This window comes from Candoia aspera, chromosome 3 (genome assembly GCF_035149785.1).
Source record: "Candoia aspera isolate rCanAsp1 chromosome 3, rCanAsp1.hap2, whole genome shotgun sequence".
In the NCBI taxonomy this organism is placed as follows: domain Eukaryota; kingdom Metazoa; phylum Chordata; class Lepidosauria; order Squamata; family Boidae; genus Candoia; species Candoia aspera.
Genome location: NC_086155.1, coordinates 120,875,084 through 120,898,637, shown reverse-complemented (window position 1 = coordinate 120,898,637; position 23,554 = coordinate 120,875,084). Strand labels below are relative to the sequence as shown.

The 23,554-nt window shown below is 42.2% G+C and overlaps 1 protein-coding gene across 2 annotated transcripts in view; it reads right to left on the bottom strand.

Annotated features, from left to right (window-relative positions):
• The window catches only part of SLC12A7 (solute carrier family 12 member 7), a 115,509-nt gene extending 92,519 nt beyond the window's left edge, over window positions 1-22,990 (bottom strand). For both annotated transcript variants that reach the window (XM_063298728.1, XM_063298730.1), the window contains exon 1: window positions 22,667-22,990. In XM_063298728.1, the coding sequence (XP_063154798.1) occupies window positions 22,667-22,862 (196 nt within the window). In that variant the 5' untranslated portion in view covers window positions 22,863-22,990. The remainder of the gene's footprint in view (window positions 1-22,666) is intronic.
• Window positions 22,991-23,554: the final 564 nt, after the last annotated feature.

The following is a 23,554-nucleotide window of genomic DNA, read 5'->3' as shown; positions in this document are numbered from 1 at the left end:
TGGCCAGGTTGTTCTGGTCAATTCTACTTGTACAAATTAAATGGAGGAGGAAGTGAAAGAAGGGCAAAACACACTGGTTTTCTTATATATATAGAAAATACATGCTACATTTTATAGAGTTCTTTCTGTTTTATAGAGTTTTTTCTTTTTCTTGAATTTTAAGTTGTTTTCTTCACTTTTGTCAAAGTAGTACATTTATATATATCTTGTACTATGTATATGTAGGGGGGCTGCCCTATTCACCCCAAATACCTCTCCAGATTTTGTTTTGCCTGAAAAAATAACCAAAACATTCTGGGTTTTGTTTCTGCCCCAGTCTGCATGTAATGGTTTGGCAGAATTTCTGGGACAGAATGTGTTTAGGGCTCAAAACAAGACCAATTTTTCATTTTAATGTCACCCTTAGTCTGCATTATGGCCTATATGCTTGAGAACACTTTCTGGATAGAAGCAAATATATTCTATTCTATATCAGGGTTACAAACTGAATTCCAAACACTAATCACATTAAAAAAACCCGACACACATACTTCCACAACATCAGCTGATGAACTGGAGACTGCTTCAATATAAATTCCTCACATGCCTTTGAAAGGATATAGTATATCTGAGATAGTTTCCTTTTTTATAATCACGTTGATCTTTAATTTATAATTTTTTCAGCCAATGTAATTTTTCATACTGTAGGTACCCACTTCTGAAATCAAGACATAATGCATGCGTTCTACAGAAGGAAAATTAAAAATTCTTTATTCTACAGTCCTCACTTAATGACGGCAATAGACTGGAATTCATGTCACTAAGTGATGCAGTTATAAAGTGAGACATCATGTGACTGCATCGCTTAGCAATGGCAATCCCAGCAATTCCCGTTGCTGTTGTTAAACAAATTTTACCTGTCATTAGCCGAGCACCCACACCAATCCAAGCCATTCCAGGCTTGGTGCTTCCCAGCACCAAGCCTCAGTAAGGTAAGGGACTGCTCCCTCCCCATCTCTGCCCTTTTGGCCGCCCTGCACCTTGCCTTGTGGGACAGCAAGCAGCCCCAGAACTGCACGGCTTGAGGCTGCTTGCCACACCATGGGAAGCCACAGCTGACCCAGCCCAGTCCCAGTCACCCTCACCACCCTGCATTCTGCCACCCCAGCTGACCTTGTCATCTTGCTCCTGCTGCTGACGAGGCATGCCCGGCCTTGCTGCTGGGCCGGGCCGGGCCGGGCCGGCTTCAGCTGCAGAAAAAGAAAAAAAAAAATGGTAAAGGCAGCCCCTTTGCAAAGAGCTCTTGGGCGGGGCTGAGCTAGCTTTGTGTTCCAAAAAAAGGAGGGGACGCTTCCCCCCCCTTTGGAATGCCAAGCTAGCCCCGCCCCACCCAAGAGATCTTTGCAAAGGGGCTGCCTTTACCATTTTTTTTATTTTTCTGCAGCTGAAGCCAGCCTGAACCGCCCAGCAGTGAGGTGGGCACACCTCAGCAGTGGGAGCAAGAAGACGGCTAGGTCAGCTGGGATGGCAGAACGCAGGGCAGCAGGGGCCCAAAAAGGCAGAGATGGGGGGAGATAGGCAGGTGGAGGAAGTTGCAGCACCCCTGAACTCATAAGTGCAGGTAGGCTGCCAAGCACCCAAGTTTTGATCATGTGACTACAGGGGTGCTGCAACAGCCGTAACTTTGGGCACCAGTCCCAAGTTAGTTTTTTCAGCGCATTCATAACTTCAAATGGTTGTTAAGTGAGGACTACCTGTACTGGTTGCTATTACCATCAACCGCAAAGGAATGTGGTGACCTTGAGCCAGTCACTCTCTCTCAGCCCAATTCACCTCACAGGGTTGTTGTTGTGGGGAAAAGAGGAGGAGGAAGGAGTATTAGGTATGTTCGCCACCTTGAGTTATTTAAAAAATTATTAAGGCAGGATAGAAAATAAATAAAAAATAAATGTAAAACAACTTTCTATAAGTTAATGGAGATACAAAGTTCCCTATGTATCCAAACCCCAAAAACACTCAGGGGAGGAGGTAATTTTATATAACTGGTGATAAATGCCACCAAAGTAGATTTTTTATCACACTTAACATATGTGCAAATAAGACTTAATTGAGGGACTGATCCACAGCACACTCCAATTCAATTAATCCATTTTGATACTTAATTTTCTATAAAAGAGATTTGTAATAGAGCTGACTGCCTGTCTTACTAAAAGTGTAAAAGAAGAGAACTCAAAAGCAAGAAAACTCTTTTCAATTCCCAACTATGACCCATCTTGATTATTGTGGATTATATGATAATATTATCAACAATAATATTATAGCCATATCATATTCCTCAAATCTCTAAATCTGGAGATTCAGAATCTAAAAAGTCTCTAAATATAATTATAAATGAGAAAAAGCAATTTTTACAGTTACTGTCAAACAGTACATAACTGATACTGGTTTCTTTCCTCCACATACACACTTACCGACTGTACAACACTGTCATTTCTTACCCTTCAATGGTAGTAAAGATGGGGGGGTTTTGGAGGGGGTGAGGAATTAAAATAAGAATCTAGGCAATACCAACATTTTAACAGAAGCTAGTGTGTCTAACAAAGAAATCTACACCGATTTCCATTTTTGTATATCTGCTTTATCCATTTTATATTGGAACATAGTTTTCAGGCAACTGGCATGTTATCTATTAAACAGAATGTTCAAGTACATAAAAAAACTAAAATTCATTGCAAAGGGAGATAATTTTTGAACCGTTGATTCAGTACTTATTTTAAAAAATCCTGACTCTTCACATTTTATATTTAATCTTGAAAAAGTTTAAAATACTGTAGTTAAAAAATTTTAAGTAGATGTGATATTGCTTTTATACGATTAGATAAAAATATATTCCTTCCCAACAGATTAAAAGCATGGAGTTTAGTGTTCATTAATATGATCTAGGATTTCTCACTGATCATCCTAACAGAAAGACTAAAGTGTCTGTAAAATCTGTGGTTGACAGTAAGCCATATACTCATATCTCTCTGACAGCAAAATTTTAAGAATTATAATTATTAACACAGACTGACACTATTTTATAAAACTGTAATCATAAAAAAAAAAACTAATCCAGTCTAAAACCTTCATTGCATCTACAGTAATAACTGGATTTCCTTATTATTATAGTAAACAAAAGGAAAAGTTTTTTTCAAGACAACTCAACTCTTGGTGGCTACGCCCTTGATAGTTGGTTTGGAAGTGTTACAGAAGTATAATAAGATGTAGAACAAATTCTACTAAAAAAAATGTAAGTTCCCTAGGGAGTCAGCCTGTTCCAGGCAAATAACATAATTTCAAAGTTTGAGTAACTTGAACTCAACTCCTGGTGGCCACACCCATGATACTGATTTGAAAGTATGACAGAAGCCTTTGCCTTCTTACAAGATTATTAAACAGAGGTAACCCAGCAAAGCTTCTAAGATCAGCCAAAGACCAGCCAGATCCTACAATATCCCGAGGCCACTTTAATATGTTAATTAAATATTCTATGTATAGCATGAGACATAAACCAATTACTTAGCTGAAATATAATACACTATAAATCTGTTGATCAATTGTGCAAATATGACATTAGAACATTATCTTTGTTCAGAAAAGTAATAGGATGATTGGAACTCATTCAGTGTATATGAAATGTCTATTTTACAAGGTTACAAAGTTTCAAGTATTTTGCTATCTTCCAAGATATTGTTTTATTTTATTATTATTTTATTATTATTCAAATTTAATTACTGCCCATCTCCCCTAAAAGAGGGACTCTGGGCGGTTTACAATAAATTATTTGAAGAGCTTCCTAAGATGCAAACAAACAAGCAAACAAAAAAACTAGTATAAAATTCCCTAGAGTCTGCCTGTTCCAGGCAAATATTGTAATTCCAATTTTTGAGTAACCTGAACTATGAACTCCTCTGTAATTGGCTGATTTTAAAAGCTGCTGATGAGATTCTGCCAAAGATAATAAATGCAAAATACACCAAAAGCAAAAAATCATTTAACCCAATAGGGCCTACTTAATAAGAATTATATAAATCAGAACAAAACATTCTAAACTCATTTACAATCTTACATGGACTGGTTGAAATATGTTCAGTTTTGATTTTAACTGCTGTTATGTATAGTTTTTTTCCTAAGTTAAAAAAAAGAGAGATCCTTCTCAAATAAAGAGAACTATTGCACCTCAACTTTTCTTCTACAGATTCAAAATATTAGGAACCTGGGCCCGCTGCAGTGCTGATTCTCTTGGGATCTTTAAACCATAAATTACTAAATGAGTCCTGGAAGTCCAAAACTGCAACCAATTATTAACTAAAAATTTAGACCAATAGTATGAAGGCAAATAATCAATTATTTTCACCATTTATAGGGAATGTAGCACAAAAAATATAAAACATTAGCAGTAATAATCTATGAATATTGAAAGCTGGCTCGGTGACCTTGGGCCAGTCACTCTCTCTCAGCCCAACTTGGTGCAATGTAGACTAACCTCCTCATGGTGCACCCGGGCAATGTGACTTGTCATGGCTGAATAGTCTACACATCTGGCTGCTGGACCTCACAAGGATTTCTCAGCAAGAAAAAGCAGCATGAACACCAAACTGCTATGCCATACAATTAAAAAAAAAAAAAGCTGGGAAAAAGGCAGGGAATTTATAGTTAGACCTTCAATTCAATGAGGAAATTGATTTAGAATCCAGAAAGGAGCACGCTGAATTAAACAATAGAGGCACAGAGTTAACTGAGTATCAGGGTAAATGAGGGAAGTTTAGAAGTGATTCACTTTCTATGAGGTTCTGGTAGAGGAAAAGGCAGAATAAGAAACGTAAGACTCTTGCTACAACAAAGAAAACCAGAATTTTGCAAGCTTCCCGACACAGTACCAACACAGTAAAGAGGGAGAGGTATTTATAAGAGGTAGCATTCACACATGTGCTAAGGGGAAGTACCTTTTGCACAGGTACCATTTCACTTGGAAATGGAGTACAAAAAAGAGAAAATGTTTATGGATAGAAAGGGAGGGGGGGAATTGCCTTTCTTTTGCAGCTTGTGCAGTTTTGGTCCTCGAAGTTTAGTATTTGATCAATCCTCAAACAGTGGGAAGGGAAGAAAAATAGGGGGTCCCTTTCAAAAACAGCATTGTTCATGCCTTCTGGCTTGGTTTGCTCAATGTTCTCCTTGGCTTCCTGAAATGAGAGTTCTCCTGGAGCTGGAATGTCAGACTGTGCTTCCAAAATCTAAGACGACCACATACTGGAGGGATTTATTTCAGCTTCTGTATGGCCCAGCCACCTTCTTAGGACTGAACTACAAGTCTAACTTGGGGTGGGGAGGGGCATTCAGAGGGATTAGAGAGATTTCTCTCTGGGATAAGCAGAAAGCTGGCAAGTGAAGAGGAAAACTCAGGACTGCCTATCTCTCTCAACAGTTCTCCTGAGTGACTTCAGCTATGGGTGGAGGGAGACAAAGGGGGTAAGTGTGTGCTGTCAGAGCACAAGATAAAGAGTGAGAGTCTTCTCCTCAGTTTAAGAGATTTCTACCCTGAAGCAAAGGTGCTACTCCTTCAGGTAGTCCTGACCTAGCTTGGAAAATGGGGTGGGAGGGGCAGAAAAGGTGGTCAAGACCAATGAGAGAGACTGAAAGAGACAAAAAGGGGGAACGATTAAGCTTTCCTCCCACCTTGAACAAAAGCGTTGCAAAACCTAAAATTGGTTTTCCAAATTCCTTTTGATTAACAAACAGCTTACATGGATGAACAGTTAGGTCATTGAAAAGACTGAGTTTGTGGCTCTGATAACATTATCCTACTGTCATGTTCACCGTTCCAATGTTGCCGGTACATCGTAACATTTCGCATGTCATTTGGCTGATGCGTGTTTCGTTGGGGAGGGGAGGAGGATTCCATCTCGTGGGACTGTTATATGTTAGTAGCTGGATTGGAATGTGTTTGGGTTATCTCGTGTGTTCAAGGTTCCTTTCCCAGGACATCAGCAGAAACGGTTACCAGCACGGGGGGGGGGGGGAGTTTGCAACGGCAGGGCGAGGGGAGGGATTATGTTTGAGCCGAGGGTTTTTAGTTTCTATTTGGCGCGCTTTTGCTCAATCTCAGCTTTCTCTGTATTTGCATACTATTCTTTAATAAATCAGATATCATTAAGTTCCTGCTTGTGAGTCTGAGTCTATTAGAGTAGGCAATCATTACATAAAGCTGAGAATCAAAAAATTTTCCGTTAGCCCCTTTCCAGATTTATTTTTGTGAGGGAGAAGTGCTAGCAATGAGCAAACCAAATCCCCAAACCACGGAAAGCGAGGAATCAAGCGAGGGGGAACCCGACTCCACAGTGATAAGAATGAAGAGAGTCCCTCCTCGAGAGCTTTCAGAAGTGCGAGAGGGGTCGAGCTCCAGCCTAGGAGAAGAGGAGGTTGGAGGTAAAAGAGCCCCTGAACCGACCGGTGAGTCGCCAGGGGAGCTGATCACCTGGGATGAAACACAGGGATCCCTACCAGGGACGTCCAAAACGTCTTGGAAGCAGTGATACCCGATGTCCCCAACCGTGGTGAGGCAGGAGGGAAAGCAGGATTCCCAAACCCCTGATTGTATAAAACTGGTGGAGGCCAAATTGGAGTCACTAGAATTTATGTTCCGGAAAATGTCCATGGACTGGGGTCCCCGGGAGAGGAGGAGAGAGGAGTCTAGTAATAGGAATTCGACTCCTTCTTTGCCCCCAACTTCCCCGGAGGAAAGGAGTAGGACCCGGCACAGAGAGGAAGCAAGGGCGCGGAGGGTGAGAATTTCAAGGTCCCCTCCTCAAGACTGGAGGTCCCTGGGAGCTAAAAGGAAGCCCGACCGCCCAGCTGTGGCGAAGGGACCACCCAGAGTGGGGGTTAAGGACTTTACCGTTAAATTTGATGGAGATCCAACTAAGCTATCGTTCTTCCTTACCAATGCAAGGAGTTATATGGATGAATGGGAGCAGTATTTTCGTTCAAAAAGAGCCAAGATTAATGCCATTGCCACTAAGCTCAAGGGGAGGGCTGCCGATTGGTATGTGCAGTTATGTCAATCGGATGCCCCTGAGCTGGAGGAGTTCGAAGAATTCCTGTGGGTGTTGAAACTACACTTTGAAGACCCGTTAGCTAAATAAAGAGCAAAACGGGCGCTGAGATATGCTGGGTTCAGCAAGGGTTCCCGCACTGCTGCACCCACTGGAAAGTCCGGTCAACGTGCCTGGGAAGAGGAGAGGGAGCGCCGCTATGCGAAAGGGCAATGCCTCCGATGTGGGAAGGAAGGTCACCAAGCAGCGGCGTACCCGAAGGGAAAGACTGATGATTGTTTGGGGAAGCCATTGGGGAAATCTCCCTCTCTACCCAGGAAAATGAAGGCAGCCATGGCTGAAACTGAAGTGAAGGAGATTCCTTACTTCGGGGGGGAGGGGGAGCCCGATCTACTCCAGCCGGCAGGAAACACCAGCCACCTGCTTTAAAGAGCGCCTGTGGGCAGGTGGTGGAGGATGGGTGCGAACATATCTCGGTGAGTGCCAACTATCCCACACTGACCATTAAAGTGAAGTTAGGCTCCCGCACAAGAACCGTTGAAGTTTGGGCATTGATCGATTCAAGGTGTTCGCGTTGCTTGATGCACCCTGACATGGTGGCTGCTTTGGAGTTACCCAGCTTTCCACTGCAATGTCCCATGATTTTCACCTAGCTGGATGGTTCTACGGCGGGGGGGGGAAACCAGTCATCCATTTCACGGGCATGGTGGCGTTGCAAATGGGCATCCACCGTGAGGGGCTGCCGTTTGTGGTGGGGCCTGTGGGGGGTCACTTAGTTATTCTGGGGATTCCTTGGTTGGTCCAACAAAACCCATATATAAATTGGGGGCATAGGACTTTGACTTTTGGGGATGGTTTCCATCAAGCCCCTGGGGAGGACGACACTCCGGAGGCTGCAGTGGGGAGGGCGGCGGCAGCAACCCCGCATTTCACTGTCACCCCACTGGAGGGCTTGCTGGAGCAATACCAAAGCTTTGCGGATGTGTTTGGTGAGAAAGAAGCGGACCAACTTCCACCCCATCAAAAACCTGACTGTGCAATAGAGTTGGTCCCCGACACTCAACTGCCCAAACCAAAAATCTATGCCATGACCCAAAAGGAACTGGCGGCGTTGAGGGAGTTTGTGGACAAAAACTTGGCCAGGGGTTTTATTGAACCAGCAAATTCGCCAGTGGGCGCCCCCGTCTTGTTTCGAGCGAAGAAGGATGGGACATTGAGACTTTGTACAGATTGCCGCGTATTAAATGCGGTCTCGATATTAAACAAATATCCTCTGCCATTAATAAAAGACATGTTAGCACAACTGGCTAAAGGGAAAATCTTCTCTAAACTGGATTTGCGGGAAGCCTTTTTCCGTATCCGCATTCGGGAGGGGGATGAATGGAAGACTGCTTTCAATTGTCCCCTGGGTTCTTTTCAGTACAAAGTTTTGCCTTTTGGGTTGGCGGGGGCACCAGGGGTGTTCATGCAATTGATCAATGAAGTGCTACATGAACATTCGTTCAAGGGTGTACTGGTCTGTTTGGATGATGTTTTGATTTATACTGAAACGGAGGAGGAACATGAGCACTTGGAGAAACAGGTACTTGGCAAACTGAGAAAGGCTGAGCTTTATGCTAAACTTTCTAAGTGTGAATTTCATCAGACTCAGCTGGACTACCTGGGGTACAGGATCTCTGACAAGGGCATTGAAATGGATCCGGCAAAGATTCAAGCTATTTTGGGGTGGGAACGCCCGCGTACCCACAGGCAGCTCCAAAGTTTTCTTGGATTTTCCAACTATTGCCGCCAATTCATTCAGGGGTTCGCAGAAATTGCATTGCCTCTCACTGATTTGTTACGTACGAAGGGGTTGGGGGACACACACAAGGTGAAGAACCCGGGGTCATTGCTCAATTGGACACCTGAATGCCAGTTGGCTTTCGACAAACTTAAAAGCCTGTTCACTGCTGAACCCATTCTTCAACACCCTGATCCCACTAAACCCTTTGTGGTTCAAGTGGATGCTTCCGATTTCTCAACTGGAGCGCTCTTGCTGTAAGCGGATGCTGATGACCGCCTGAAGCCCTGTGCATATCTGTCCCGGAAATGTTCTGAGACGGAAAGGCGATGGCATGTTTGGGAGAAAGAAGCTTTTGCAGTCAAGGCTGCTTTGGAGGCATGGCGCCACCTCTTAAGAGGGGGCTAAATGTCCTTTTGAAGTTTGGACTGACCATAAACATTTGGAAGCGCTCAGCACGCCCCGTAAGCTCAGTCCTAAGCAGATCCACTGGGCTCAATTTTTCAGTCGCTTTGACTTTAAATTGAAGTTCATTCCAGGCAAGAAAAACTTCTTGGCTGATGCGCTTTCCTGCCTGCCCCAGGATTCGGTCCACGCACCTGACGTTGTGCGTACAGTGTGGACAGCACCCCAACTGGGGTTGCAAGCTGTCACACGCAGTCAGACTCGTGCACAGCTGCCCCCTGCTTCGGTTTCACCGGCTGGGGAAGGACGCCGATTCCCTCGCAATTGCAACAACAGTTTCTGCTAGAGCTGAAATCTGACACTTGGTTGCAAGCGAATAGAGACAATGTTACATTTGACAGAGGCTTAGCTTGGAAGCAAAACCGCCTCTATGTCCCTGACAGTTTGCGAAGGGAAATTTTGATTAGGTCTCATGATGATAAAGTGGCTGGTCATTTTGGGTTTGTCAAAACCTTGCATCTGGTGCGCCGCCAATTTTGGTGGCCCACATTGAGACGTGATGTAAAAAGTTATGTTGCTTCTTGTCCTGTCTGTGCCATGTCAAAACGGAAGGGGGGCAAACCGCAAGGGCTGCTGCAGCCGGTGGCCAGCCCCTCCCGTCCTTGGGAGGAGGTTTCCATGGATTTCATTGTGGATTTGCCTCCTAGTCAGAGAAAGTCTGTGATTTGGGTGGTAAAGGACTACTTTTATAAGCAAGCCCATTTCATTCCCTGTGCTTCCATTCCGTCTGCGCAGCAATTAGCCCGCCTTTTTCTAATTCACATCTACCGGATTCACGGGAGCCCCTCCCGCTTGATCACGGACTGCGGAACACAGTTCACTTCCCAATTTTGGAGGGCATTTTTAAAGCTGGTGGGCACCAAGCAGGCGTTGTCCACTGCGTTGCATCCGGAGACTGACGGATCTACGGAGGCTCTTAATTCGACCCTGGAGCAATTTTTGCGGGCATTTGTCAACTATCAGCAGGACAATTGGGTTGATCTGCTACCTTTTACTGAGGTGGCTTATAACAACACCGTCCATCAAAGCACGGGGCACACCCCTTTCCATACCGTGTTTGGCCGGGACTTTGTTCCCATTCCTGAGTTGCCTCAACCCTCCACACAGCCCTGCTCCACTTCTGATTGGGCTGCTCAACTGGCTGATTCGTGGCCAGTGATTCAACAGGCGTTGGCTGATGCCCAATCTGCCTATAAACTGCACGCCGATAAGCAACAAGCCCTTCAGCCTGCTTTTAAAGTTGGTGATAAGGTCTACCTTTCCACTAAGTTCATTAAGTCCTCTCAGCCCTCAAAAAAGTTGGCTCCTAAGTTTGTTGGACCTTTTCCCATTGTGGGAGTTGTTAACCCTGTCACGTTTCGACTGGATTTGCCACACAATCTGAAACGTTTACATCCTGTTTTTCATTGCAGCTTACTCAAGCCTGTCAAACACTCAGATCACTGGCATCCACAACCCCCACCTCCTGCTCCGATCATGATTGACGGACAACAACATTTTGAGGTGAAGGAGGTCCTTGATTCTCGCCGGCTACGTGGCACTCTGCAGTACCTTATTCGCTGGAAGCACTTTCCCCACCCTGAGTGGGTGTCTGCCCGTGATGTACAATCTCCTCTTTTGGTTCGCCGCTTTCATCTAGCTTATCCTCTAAAACCTGCTCCTTGATGTTTTTGGGGGGGCGGTATGTCATGTTCACCATTCCAATGTTGCCGGTACATCGTAACATTTCGCATGTCATTTGGCTGATGCGTGTTTCGTCTGGGAGGGGAGGAGGATTCCATCTCGTGGGATTGTTATATGTTAGTAGCTGGATTGGAATGTGTTTGGGTTATCTCGTGTGTTCAAGGTTCCTTTCCCAGGACATCAGCAGAAACGGTTACCAGCACGGGGGGGGGGGGGGGGGAGTTTGCAACGGCAGGGCGAGGGGAGGGATTACGTTTGAGGTGAGGGTTTTTAGTTTGTATTTGGCGTGCTTTTGCTCATTCTCAGCTTTCTCTGTATTTGCATACTATTCTTTAATAAATCAGATATCATTAAGTTCCTGCTTGTGAGTCTGAGTCTATTAGAGTAGGCAATCATTACACCTACAGAGATATCCTTTTGCCTGCATTTGTCATTGTTTTACTGTGATCCAGCAATCAACAATACAATGAGAAGAGGTGAGGGTGGACTGCCTACACAGTTTTAGTTGGAAAGGTCATCCTTGAGTACTTTTAAATACCTTTTTTAGAAAATCCTTGTAATTACTAGAATGGCTATACATGGATTGTCACTGAAAGGACTTTGAAGGCACCATTCTTTTCTTCAAATGGGGGTCTTTTTCCTAACTAAATGTGCCTGTCAGACACCTTGTAGTATATAATGGTATCAGTTTTGACAGAGAGAGAATTGTCCCATGCAATCATTTTTTTAACTTCTTGCTTTGACCACAGAATTAAGTTTGCACAAACCTAGAGCCAAATTGGGGGTGTAGTTTAAAGGACCTCCTATAAAGGTAAATCATACTGTCTGCTGTATAGAATACATAAAAATTATTTTAAGAAATGTTTCCAAAATTTGAATTCAGCTTATGTAAAAAAAACAGGGAAAATTATGTCACAAACTAAATGCTACAGTCCATCATTTACATCAGCCTAACTGTTGCAAGGTTCTATACAGGTGGTCCTCACATAACAACCATTCATTTAGTGATGGTTCAGACTTACGGTGGTGCTGGAAAAGAAACTACTTATGACTGGTCCTCACTTTATACCCAGTAATACTGTTATCCAGGGAATCAAGAAGTTGTGTTTTCCATTATTTGGAATGAAGTGGAATGGAATGAAGCTGGCCGGGAAGGTCGAAAATGGTGATCACGGGATGCTGCAATTGTCAAAAATGCAAACCAGTTGCCAAGCCCCCAAATTGTGACCATGGGGACACAGCAACGGTCATAACCTGTGTCCCTGTTGTCACGATTTGGGGGCTTGGCAACTGGTTTGCATTTTTGACAATTGCAGCATCCCTTGATCGCCACTTTCGACCCTCCTGGCCAGCTTCTGGCAAGCAAAATCATTGTGGAACTGCATGATTCACTTAACAACCATGTGGCTTGCTTAAGGCCCACCGTGATTCACTTAACAACCACTGCAAAAGTGGTCATAAAATCAGTTTGGATTCACTTAATGACTGCTTTGCTTAGCAACCAAAATTCTGGTCCCAATTGTGGTTGTTAAGTGAGGAATACGTATACTTAGCTCCTAAAATGCTGTAATCAAGAAAATAAAAATTCAAAGGTTTTAATTAGAGGAAACGGAATACATCTATGCGTGAAAAAGACTTCATTCCAAACACTGGAAAACACAAGTTCTTGATTCCCTTGATTCCTGGTTATTTTATGACAATTATATAATTTATTATTTGGGTATTACTGAACACAAGTTTTCCATACCACTTTTTTAAATCAAACTTTTATGGAAATCAAATAACCTGATTAACAAATCCAATTTAGCTAACTTCTCTAGGTATTATTAAAATAGAATACCTGCATCAATTTCTCCTTATAAACAAAGAGGTTTTTCTGTAACTAATGACAATTGCTTGAACATACAGGTACTGTCATGAATTCTGATGGTGAGCAGGAAGGGGCCCCTATCCAGGGGGGAAAATGCATGCATAGTTTAGAGACTTCAAGCTATCATTCAAAGAAACCCAGAACAGACCCACCTTGACTTTTGGGGTTTATCTGTCTGGGTTTTACCACGCTTCTTTGATTTGGTAGGATTTTCTGTCTACAATAGCAATAATAAAACACTAGAGACTTCTTCCTCGTCTCGGTGTGGTCCTTGCTTAGTCAGGACAGGTACTCCTCACTTAATGACAGTACTTGGGACCAGAATTTCTGTTGCTAAGCAACGTGGTTGTAAAGTGCAATGTCACATGACAGTGTCACTTAGTGATGGCAAGCCTGACAGTCCCTGGTTGCCATTAAATGAGGACTGTGCTGGTCCTTAAACAAGGACCTCACATGATCACAACTTCCAACTTTCTGTTGGCTTCCCCACTGACTTTGCTTGTGGGAAGTTGGCAGGGAAGGTCAGAAATTGCAATCACATGACATGGGGACTGTCCTGTTTGATAGACCAACCAATTACTTAGTTTTAAAAAGACTTTATTTATGGCAAGAAATTAAATAATAATTTACAACAAGATTCCAACAAAGGTTATTGATGAAAAGAAACAGCAGGATCCAATATAGCGTGGCAAGCGAAAGGATTCTAGACAGAGGCGTGATAATCCACAGGACTCAGTGGGAATGATCTCGGAAACCAGATGAGGATCCAGGAACAGGAGGTCAACAGCAGGATGAAGGACTGGTAGTTACAACACAGTACTACAGAGGTTGGAAGGAATGGAGGCTGATGTAGAAGCAGGAGACCTAATAACTAAAACAACACAATAATTTTAAGATTATTGAATTCAGGTTGTGATAATGAAAAAGGAGTTTCTGAGAATGCAAGAAACGGCAGTGATATAGAGGATTTTTAAAAGAATAGGGAGCTGAGTTGAGTTAGTAGGGTTAGAAGTAAAGGGAAAGAGGCAGAAGGTTTGGGTGTTGAGGAGCTCAGCAAGGAGGCAGGAGATGCAGAAGGAAAGATATGTGGTGACAAGACAGGAATACAGTCAGGTTGGTGCTTGGCAATAAGGCATATGATTTGGATGACTGAGGGCTTGGCAGAGAGGAGGGTGGTAAGGAAGGCAGTTCTAACAGCTGAGAGCTTCACAGTGAAGCAGGAGAGTCCAAAGGTTGAAGAAGCAGAAAAAAGGTAAAAGATTCTAATGGCTGAAGGCTTGATGACAAAGCAGGAGAGTCCAGAGAGCGATGGGGTGACACTGAGGGAGAAGGTTCGGTCGCTCAAAGGCTTGATGGTGAGGCTGAAGAGTCCAGAGGGTGAAGGAGTAAGGATGAGAGAGGGTTCTGACAGTTGAAGGCTTGATGGTAGAGCAGAAGAGGGAAAAGGTTTTGCGGCAAGACAGGAGGAGGAGAGAATCGTTGAAGCGCTGAAGGGGTGGGATTTGCCGGTGATTGAAGGCGTGGCTTGTGGAAGGAAATTGAATCCAAGGTTGTTGCACTGTCAGGAATGGGTGGAGGTTCAACGGCAGAGGTAGGCTCTGAGGTCGGCTGAGGCAGAAGCAAGAGTTCTGGCTCAGCTTCTGACCCTGAAGGATAGACTTCTGTAATCTTGGAAGGCAAAGACTGCTTGTAGGAGCAGTTGTCTCCGGCAACCCCCTCTGTCTTTCAGCACCTTTTATATGTTAGGTTCTCGTGCCGTTGATGTTTGAGAGCCAATCGGGCTTTCCGTTGAGCGGCCCTCCTGTCAGTGTGTCTATCTTGGGCTCTGATTGGCGGTGGTGAGCTCAACTCTCGCCCTTTGACAATCAGCTGTTCTTCTTCCTCTTGGTTTTCCATGGTTTGGGTCAGCAGTTCTAATAAACTGTCTTCATCTTCCGACTCAGCCTCCATCCTAATAGGGACGCTGCAATGGTTGGAAATCCGAGCTGGTTGCCAAGTGCCTGGATCACAATCTTGTGACCACAGGGGCGCTGTGATGGCCAGAACTTCATGGACCGGTCGTAAGTAGCACTCGTTCAGTACCATCGTAAATTTGAACGGTTGCTGAATGAGTGGTCATTAACCGAGGACTACTTGTAGAGTTGTTTTAAAAAGCTTCCAGTCTGGGGGAAGAGCTGTGTTTTCAGGGCTCTTTTAAATAGTTGAGGGGGTGGACCAATCTTGGGGGGCAGGCAGGGATAGTATTCCAAAGGGCAGGTGCTACAACAGAGAAGGCACACTTTCTAGATCCCTTCAGATGGCATTGCTTAATGGAATGGGCCTAGGGCCCACTCTACCTAATTGTACCAGCCGAGCAGAAGCCATGGAAACTATGGAGTTCTTGATGCTCTCTGAGCTTGGTGGTTTGCTTGCAGACATTTCATTACCCAACTAAGTAACATCATCAGTGCGAGTTGATGTTACCTAGTTGGGTAATGAAAAGTCTACAAGCAAACCACCAGGCTCAGAGGGCACCAAGAACTCCACAGTTCAACCCTGAGCTAAGATATTCTGTTCTATTGGAACAATGGAAGATAGCCAGGCCCTATGCTATGAAGGGTGAAAACCTATAAGCCACTTGCACCTGGAAGCTTACTAGTAACCAGTACAGATCACAAAGCAAAGGTTTTACATAGGCATGATCTGACAGGCCCATAATTGCCTGTGCTGCTGCATTCTAAACCAGTTGCAGCTTCCAAATGGTTTTTAAGGGCAGCCTTATGTACAGCACATTACAGTAGCCCATGCACAAAGTGGTTAGCTGTTTATCAAACTTTCTGTGGGAAAAATTATCCTCAGCATTCATCTTTCATTTGGGAGATACAAGGAGGGTCATATGTCAAGTACATATGCCTTTTTTCCCCCTGGCCAACTAGGAATTTGTGGCCTATGAGTCTCTCTGTGCTGTGAAAGCATAACAGTGAAAGCCTATCTTTTCAGGTTACCACAGCATGCTGGAAGGAAACAGCACAAAGAAGAGTGAAGCAAGAGTGAAGATACACCAGCACTTACTTGTAAAACTGAATTCCCCAAACGCTGGGAATTAGGAGTCTATCTTAATTTGGAAAGGAATACCAAGTTACAGAATGTTGTTTTATATGCTTATCCTTTTTGTTACAGCCACTTGTTCTGTTTCTTAATCATGGTAACTTATTTTGTCTTCAAAGAAATACATAAACATGTGTCACACAATTAGACTGTATGTGGACCTCATGTAATTTCATCCCCATGTGAAATAACTGAAGACAGAGAATCAAAATAATTTCATTTTCCTCTACATAAAATGTTCACAAGACATGAAAAATTAGGATATTAGGAAAAGCCTAGAATAGAATTTTCTACCCTTGCTTTACATGTATATGAAATATTTTATATGTGAAGAACATTCATATAATTAATTCTTGAACAGCAATTGAATTATGCCGAGCAACAAAATTTACTGTTGACAAAAAAACTGACAAAAAAATTTGACTAAGTTTATAAAAACTGTAGCATAGTACAACTAGTACAGACATACATCGTTAGTATATAGTATATACCACAAGTCCCAGGAAACACAGCAGCAGACACAAAGAGGAACAACTTATAAGAAGAGTGGAGAACCATGTGAGGACTATGCCTAAAACTGTTAGGTAACAATTTTAAGTCACAACTTACTCTGCATTCTGTGTGAAGAACCCTCTAAAAAGGAATACAATTAAAGCTATGCATAACCTTAACAAAGGCTGAGGGAGAAAAAATACCTTCAGCAAACAAAAGGCAGCATTTCCTATACATACCATAAATTCATGGTATTTTCTTCCATAGGATGTTATGATGACCATAGGCCTAGAATGGCTTTAAAATGGGGTCCTTCATATTCTTAGGTTACAGGTCTATTAATGACTATATATAACAACGGAACACGACCCGCATGCTCAAAGGATCTGAATATCTTACTGTATTAATAAGCAAAGAATTGGGAAGGGATATACTTTTTATGCATTATTCGTAGGCTTTTCAGAAGGTAATCCCTGCAGAAACTAGAAGTTGGACTAAGTTTGCTGACAAAGTGCCACATCACATGGCATGGCAATTAAAAGGTTATGTAGCTAATTGGAAAATCATACCCCAAAGTGTTCATCATTGGCTCCTCATCAAATTGGAGTCAGGTATCAAATAGGCAGCCACAAAGTTCGGTCCTGGGTCTTACTCTTCAATAAACTTTCATTATTAACTTGGATGAAGAGATGGAGCATAAGCTTATAATTTCTACAGATGATACAAGACTAAGTGTGTTGGCTAATATTTAGAAGAAAGAAATGAAGTTCAAAATTATCTATACTGGTTAGAGAAAGGGGATCAAACGATAAATATCATTGTCTCTGTTAAATGAGACAATGAAAATATTCCTCACTTAGGAAACATCAATTTCCTGAATGTGAGATGGGAAGCACCTTGTTTGTACATGAAAAAGGTAACAGAGTACTGATTGCAAAATGGTTGCGAGTTGGGATATGATGTGGCAGCAAAAAAAGCCAGTGTAATTTCTTGCTGCATCAACAAAAGAAAGATTTCCTGCTCTGGCCAGACTCCTAACATAAGTACTGTGCCCAGTTCTAGGCACGTTTTAACTAGAATCCAGAAAAATTGTAATAGGTTCAGAGAAAAGTAACAAGGATGATCAGGGGATTAGAAGCAGAGTCATGTAAAGGGGATTTAAGGAGCCAGGTATCTTTAATCTTTAGAAGAGAAGAATGAGGGAGGATATAATAGTACTTTCTAAATACCTTAAAATATGTCACAAAAAAGGCCAGGGCCTGTTCTTTGTTGTTCATGAGTGCTAGATAGGGAATAATGGACCGAAATTACAGGAACTCAGATTCTGACTGAATGCCAGAATTAACTCCTTAACAGTAACAGCAGTTTCAGTGAAATCAATGATTCAGAGAAGTGGTTGGCTCCCCTTTACAGTATGTGTTCAAGCAGAGGCAAAGCAGCAATCTATCAAAAAACAAGAGTCAGGTGTTAGCTTCTAATTTTTTGCTACCATAGACTAACGCCATTCTCTTCCGACGACGTAGCAATCTATCAGAGATGCTTTAATTTGGAATCCTGCACTGATCAGCGATTTGGACCTGAAGGCCTCAAGAATCCCACTGAAGTCTATGATTCTATGAAAAAATTGACCACTGATCTGCCCAAGCAAGGCTATACTTATGTTGATGTCTAACCCGCTTCATCTTGAATTCAGTAAGAACCACCCCTAAAAATCCCTGAGCATTACTTCAATTTCTTTTCGCAGGAAGCGAACCACAGCCTACTCTTGAAAATGTTCGTACTGACCTGCACTGTTTACAAGCAACTGCCAACTTAGATAGTTTCATCCCAACACACCCAACACTATCCCAGGCAGTGCAACTTGACACTGCAAATCATTGAGATTTTTTAAACTTGTACTGATAGATTTACAAATACGCATAAATAGCACTTGGATGAGAAAGACTTTGAAATATAAATACGCATAAACAAAACCCAGCTTCAGAAACCTCAAAAGGAGGCTAAGCAGGTAATAGGGACAAGAGATAGGCAGGGGGCAGGACAGGACAGGCAGAGAATCCTAATTCCTGTCCTTCTCCCAACCCCTAAGGAAATTTAGACAAACCAATTGATTACAATTGGAGGGGGAAATTGCTTGGGCAAAAGGCTTAAAATAAGATGAGAAACAAACATCTCTTCATTCTCCTTGCCACCCTTCTAGTCTGCAGCCAGCAGGATTTCTTGGAAGCTGAATTCTTGTTCTAAAATGTTTCAAAGTCTGAGAAGAGAATGTTGGACTGCACTGTCCATAAATGAACTTATTCACAGAAATTGAAATACTCTTCTAACCCAAGCTATGTTTATCTGCCAGCTTTGCCACAAATGCACCATTAATTTTTCTTTCTTCCACTGCCTGCTGTATGTGTCTCTCACTTTGTGTGCATGTGTTCTGAAAGTACACTGCACTGAAATTGTTTTTCACATGAACACAGGACTGAAATGAACAAGTTAAGAACTGTAAAAGAAGGTTGGTGAACTCAAGAGGAAAAAAAAGATAGCTTCACACATTCTTGCTAATGTTCTTCAATATTTTTATCTGCTAGAATCTTCACCTTTGGATTTACTGGTATTGTTCTTCCCATTTCCATCCAGTACTTATATACATTAAAAGGTAGATCTACAAGTCAGATCATCTTGCTTTATGCAATTTATACCATTCTCAGAAAATATCCAGACCTGAAATATCCTAAAATTTCTTGGCACAGCGATCTCCATTACGCCAAATAGAGTTGAACAAAAAGACAGGTATCAAGAGAGATAGATGACTTTTAATGGAATTCAAAGTTAGGTAATACTTTATTGAGACCAGTTTACCATAAAATATATAAACCTTTTAGATTATTGTGCTTGAATTAAAGTTTTAACTCTGCTTCCAGAACTTTGGTTAAAACAACTGATTATAACAACTGATAAAAGTGAAAACAAATGGATGAGATTACAATCTACAAGTTAGGAATTACAGCAGGAAGGAAACCTCAGAGATATGAACAGGAAAGGCACAAAGATTGGGAAAAGAATAACAGAGAAAGGAGGACAAAGACGGAAGGGATATAAAACAGACGTAGCTGAACAAATCAAATAGTGAATGAAAATGCTGAATAAAGAACAATTTTGAAAGTAGAGAGTACTTTCCTAATTCAAAAAGGCAACACAAGCAACACATTTGCTCCCATGATGGAAAAACACAAAGAGCATAGCATAAAAACATTACAATATTGTATATTATTTCTTCCTGCACTTCTGTTTCTTCAACTAATATTGTAGATTAAATTTGGTTGCTGTTTAGCTAAGGCACATTTCTTCAATTTGCTAGCTTAAAACCAAAAAACTTTGCAAATTGTTGTTGTGTACTATAAACCAACAGTTTCTTCTTTAAAAAGAAAACCAGAGAGAAAAGAAACCAACCAACCACTGTATTTATGCAAGTCTTAGAATGCAAAGGCAACAATTCAGTGCACCATGTGCCAGAATAGTATCAAATACTTAAAAGCCACACACAGCTAACCCATTCTTAAAATCCTCCAAAAAGGGTGGGTGGGGGGAACCACTACAAATCTGATTTTTACAAATTTATTCTGTTAGCCATTAAAGTTCTCTTAATTTTCAGCTGAAATATTTTATCTGCTTAGCCCTCCAAAGATTTCAGGAATGATATGATGTTCCATCTCAGTATTCTCTTTTCCATTTCCTTCAATCTTTCTTCATAAGACATGTTTCGTATATTTATGGCCATTTTCACTACATTCTCCACACCAATTCCAGGTACTTTTAACATAAAGCATTAGCCAAGCATCTATCAGGTACTGCTGAAAATAGTAGAATTAGATAATCTTTATAGTACAAGTTGCCTATAGATTTTTATTTTACCAAACGTTCAGCCATGACCTAGCATTCTATATTTTTGTGAGTTGTTCTTACACAGAAAATCATTCTTATTAACAGAATTCTGAATGTTCCTGGCTGAAAACTTTCATACTTCCTTCTATCTTTTATATGAATTTAAAATAGATGTTTACAGTTTTGCAATTACAACAGTGGTAATGCTTACATGCTACAAATTACAAAATACCTGACAATGGATTTCTGTCACACTAGATTAGTTAAAGCAAGAACATACAAGTGATTCTCAGTAACTGCTTGTTAATAGTCACTATTAATAAACACCTCTGTCTGTATGTTCTATAGAGTTTCTCTCTGATCTCACTACTTACTATCCTTCTCAGTGAAAAGTGAGTATATATAAACTACTCCAGGGTAATACTTCATACATCTTATAAAATGAAAGTTATCCACAAATCGTATGCCGTTATGAAAATTTCAACATTAAAGGTGTCACTAGACTTTATTTTCTTTGTTGCAACACAACTACCATTCTGGAAATTATTTCCTAAAAAATAATACCCAGACACTATCCTCCTCCTCCTAAGAAGGTACCAACCTAGCAAAGGAACAGCCAGATGACAGGCTAACATTATTAACATACATTTGAGATACCATATATGAGGTTGTGATGCAAATGCCAATGAGGTATTTTTGCAATCTGATGAAATAGGATGTAACTGTCTACAGCATACAGCACGTCAAACAGAGCCCTGTACTTTATTCCATTCCAATGTTACTACAAACCAACCGCTAAACCCCAAAATTTAAACCAATTCATATCAAGCCCTACTTCTATTGCTATATTTTTCTCTGCTCTGCCTTTCACCTAGAAGAAAACCAAAGAAACTTTTAAAATCACTTTATTTATATTTATCCTCTTTTATGCCATTCATTTTCTTTTTCACTGGTGAATCTATTCCCCTTTCATAATGGGGAATAGATATTCAATTCCCCTTGAATATTCCCTTTGAATATTCAATTCCCCTTGAATAAGTTTATAAATAAATAAATAAACCGCCCAGAGTCCCCCTGAGATGGAGATGGGCTGTGAATAAATTTATAAATTAAAAAATAAATAAATGGTGGGTGTAAAGTTTAACCAACGCTTTATCACCGATTTATACAGTGAGAAGAGAATGATGAACATAGCATAACTGGGCCCACTCCACACTAAAATTATTTTTTCAACGTTTCCATAGTTATTAATAGGAGACACGACACAACTCAACTAAATTTTTTTTCCTGATGTGCTAATTTTCTAATTCCATAATTTTCCAAGAACAGAATAATAAGCATTTAAAATACTAAAGCCTATCTGCAATTTAAAGTGCAACAGTGCACAATAAGTGTACAATCACATTATGTCTGTATCATGCAAAAACAGAGATAGTACACATTCTGGAGATCTGGGAGTTAGTATGAAAAAAAAGGTGAAAAGTCCCCTGTGCAAGCAGTGAGTCATGTCTGACCCTTTGGAGGGACGTCGCTTTCGCTTTTCTTGGCAGACTATAGTATATATAGTATATTACATATATTATAAGTATATTTTGCAATAATTTCACCCTCTTTCCACTACAGAATGAAATTGAACACACTACAAATCTACTGCCCCATCATGCCTAAACAGCTAGTGCACTTGTTTCTCTCCTCCTCAAAACTTGTTTTCATCCTTGACTTACACATACAATTTCCTTAAGAAGTAATCTGATGCATGGCTATTTCGAACTAATTTCGTTTGAGCTGAATGAGAATTAACTTCACAAAGAAAATACATCATGCAGGTCTGTTCTAAGAAGTTTCCCATAGTAGAAAAATGCCCATCTTCGGTGACCGAGAATGCCTAAGTTAGCTCCTCCTTGTTTTCATGAGCTGCCAGGAAAGGCCACCTGTGGGACCTGCTGCCAAGAACAAACAGCAAAGTCCCAAACCTACAAAAAAAACAACTTCTTCATACTTTTCCAGTCAGCCAAAACGACCTCACAGGTCTGCTTTGCACAACCGTAGGTGCTTCTGTACTGGGGGTAGGGGCAGTTGCCCGAAATTTGCATGCTTGCTGCAAAAAAACTAAGTCGGGCTTCTTCCAGCCCGGCACCACCTCACAAACTCCGGGGGGGAGGGTGAAGGAAATGGAGCTGAAATTTATTCCTTCCCCCCCGCCCCCGTACTCACACAAACGTCCGGACAGAAGGGACTTAACCTCAGCACACGCACGCCCCACCCTTCCTTTTCTTCCCGGGCAACTCTCGGTGACTCACGCGCTCGTCGGTTTTCATCGCAGCCGGAAACTCAGCCACTCACCTTGGCTCCCGTGCTCCACGCTGCCACTCTCACTTTGTTGTGCTTGCCGCTGGCGGGCACCAGCGCAGTCCTGGCTTTTACTGCTCTCATTGGCTGGCTCGTTTAAACGCTCCGGCTGCTGTAGCCCTTGGGCACTCGGGGCCTCGTTGCCGCCAGCGGGCGCCTCCACCGGCACTACCGTAAAGTTGGTGGGCATGGTAGCGCTCCTTCCACCGGAGCGCTAGTCTGTGGCTAAGTCGCTTGGACAGATCCTGAGTCCCACTGCGGTTCCCTTCACGGAACCACAGCGCGCCGCCTCCCCCCTCCCGGGTAGTTGTGGCAGGAAGAGCAGCGAGGGCGGCTCTTTCTTCCCCTTTTCTCCGCCTCTCCTCCCCTCCCCCAAGAGCGGCTGCCCGGGCAACAAACCTTGTTTGCCGCCCTCTTTTGCTATTAGCCGGGCGAAGGGGCCGTTTCTCCAAAATGAAAAGGCGGGAAGAGAGGGAAGCGCCTTCCCCTCGTATTGGTTACCAGCAACGGCTATGCATCTTTTCTTTCTCGTGCTTTGTTGATATCTGTACGCTGTGAGAAGTGCAGATGTCTGACCTCAACATTCCCTCCATACGCCTCTGGTTTCACGTACAACCCTTACAACGCTAGATTTGGGGGAGTTTCAGAGTGTTTGTCCTGAATGTTACGATTTAACTCCTTAACATGCAAGGTAGTCAAAGTGTGCACCTAGGTATGTGCAGAGTTCATCTCCCACAAAATAGCTACAGCTGGCCCATACATACCTGGAATTGGAGATGATTATAATTAACATTTTTATTCTTTGATAAGTAGCTAATGGTCATCAGGCAATAACCATTTAATCTGCTGCTTAATTTTATCTCTCACAGGAAGAAAGAAACC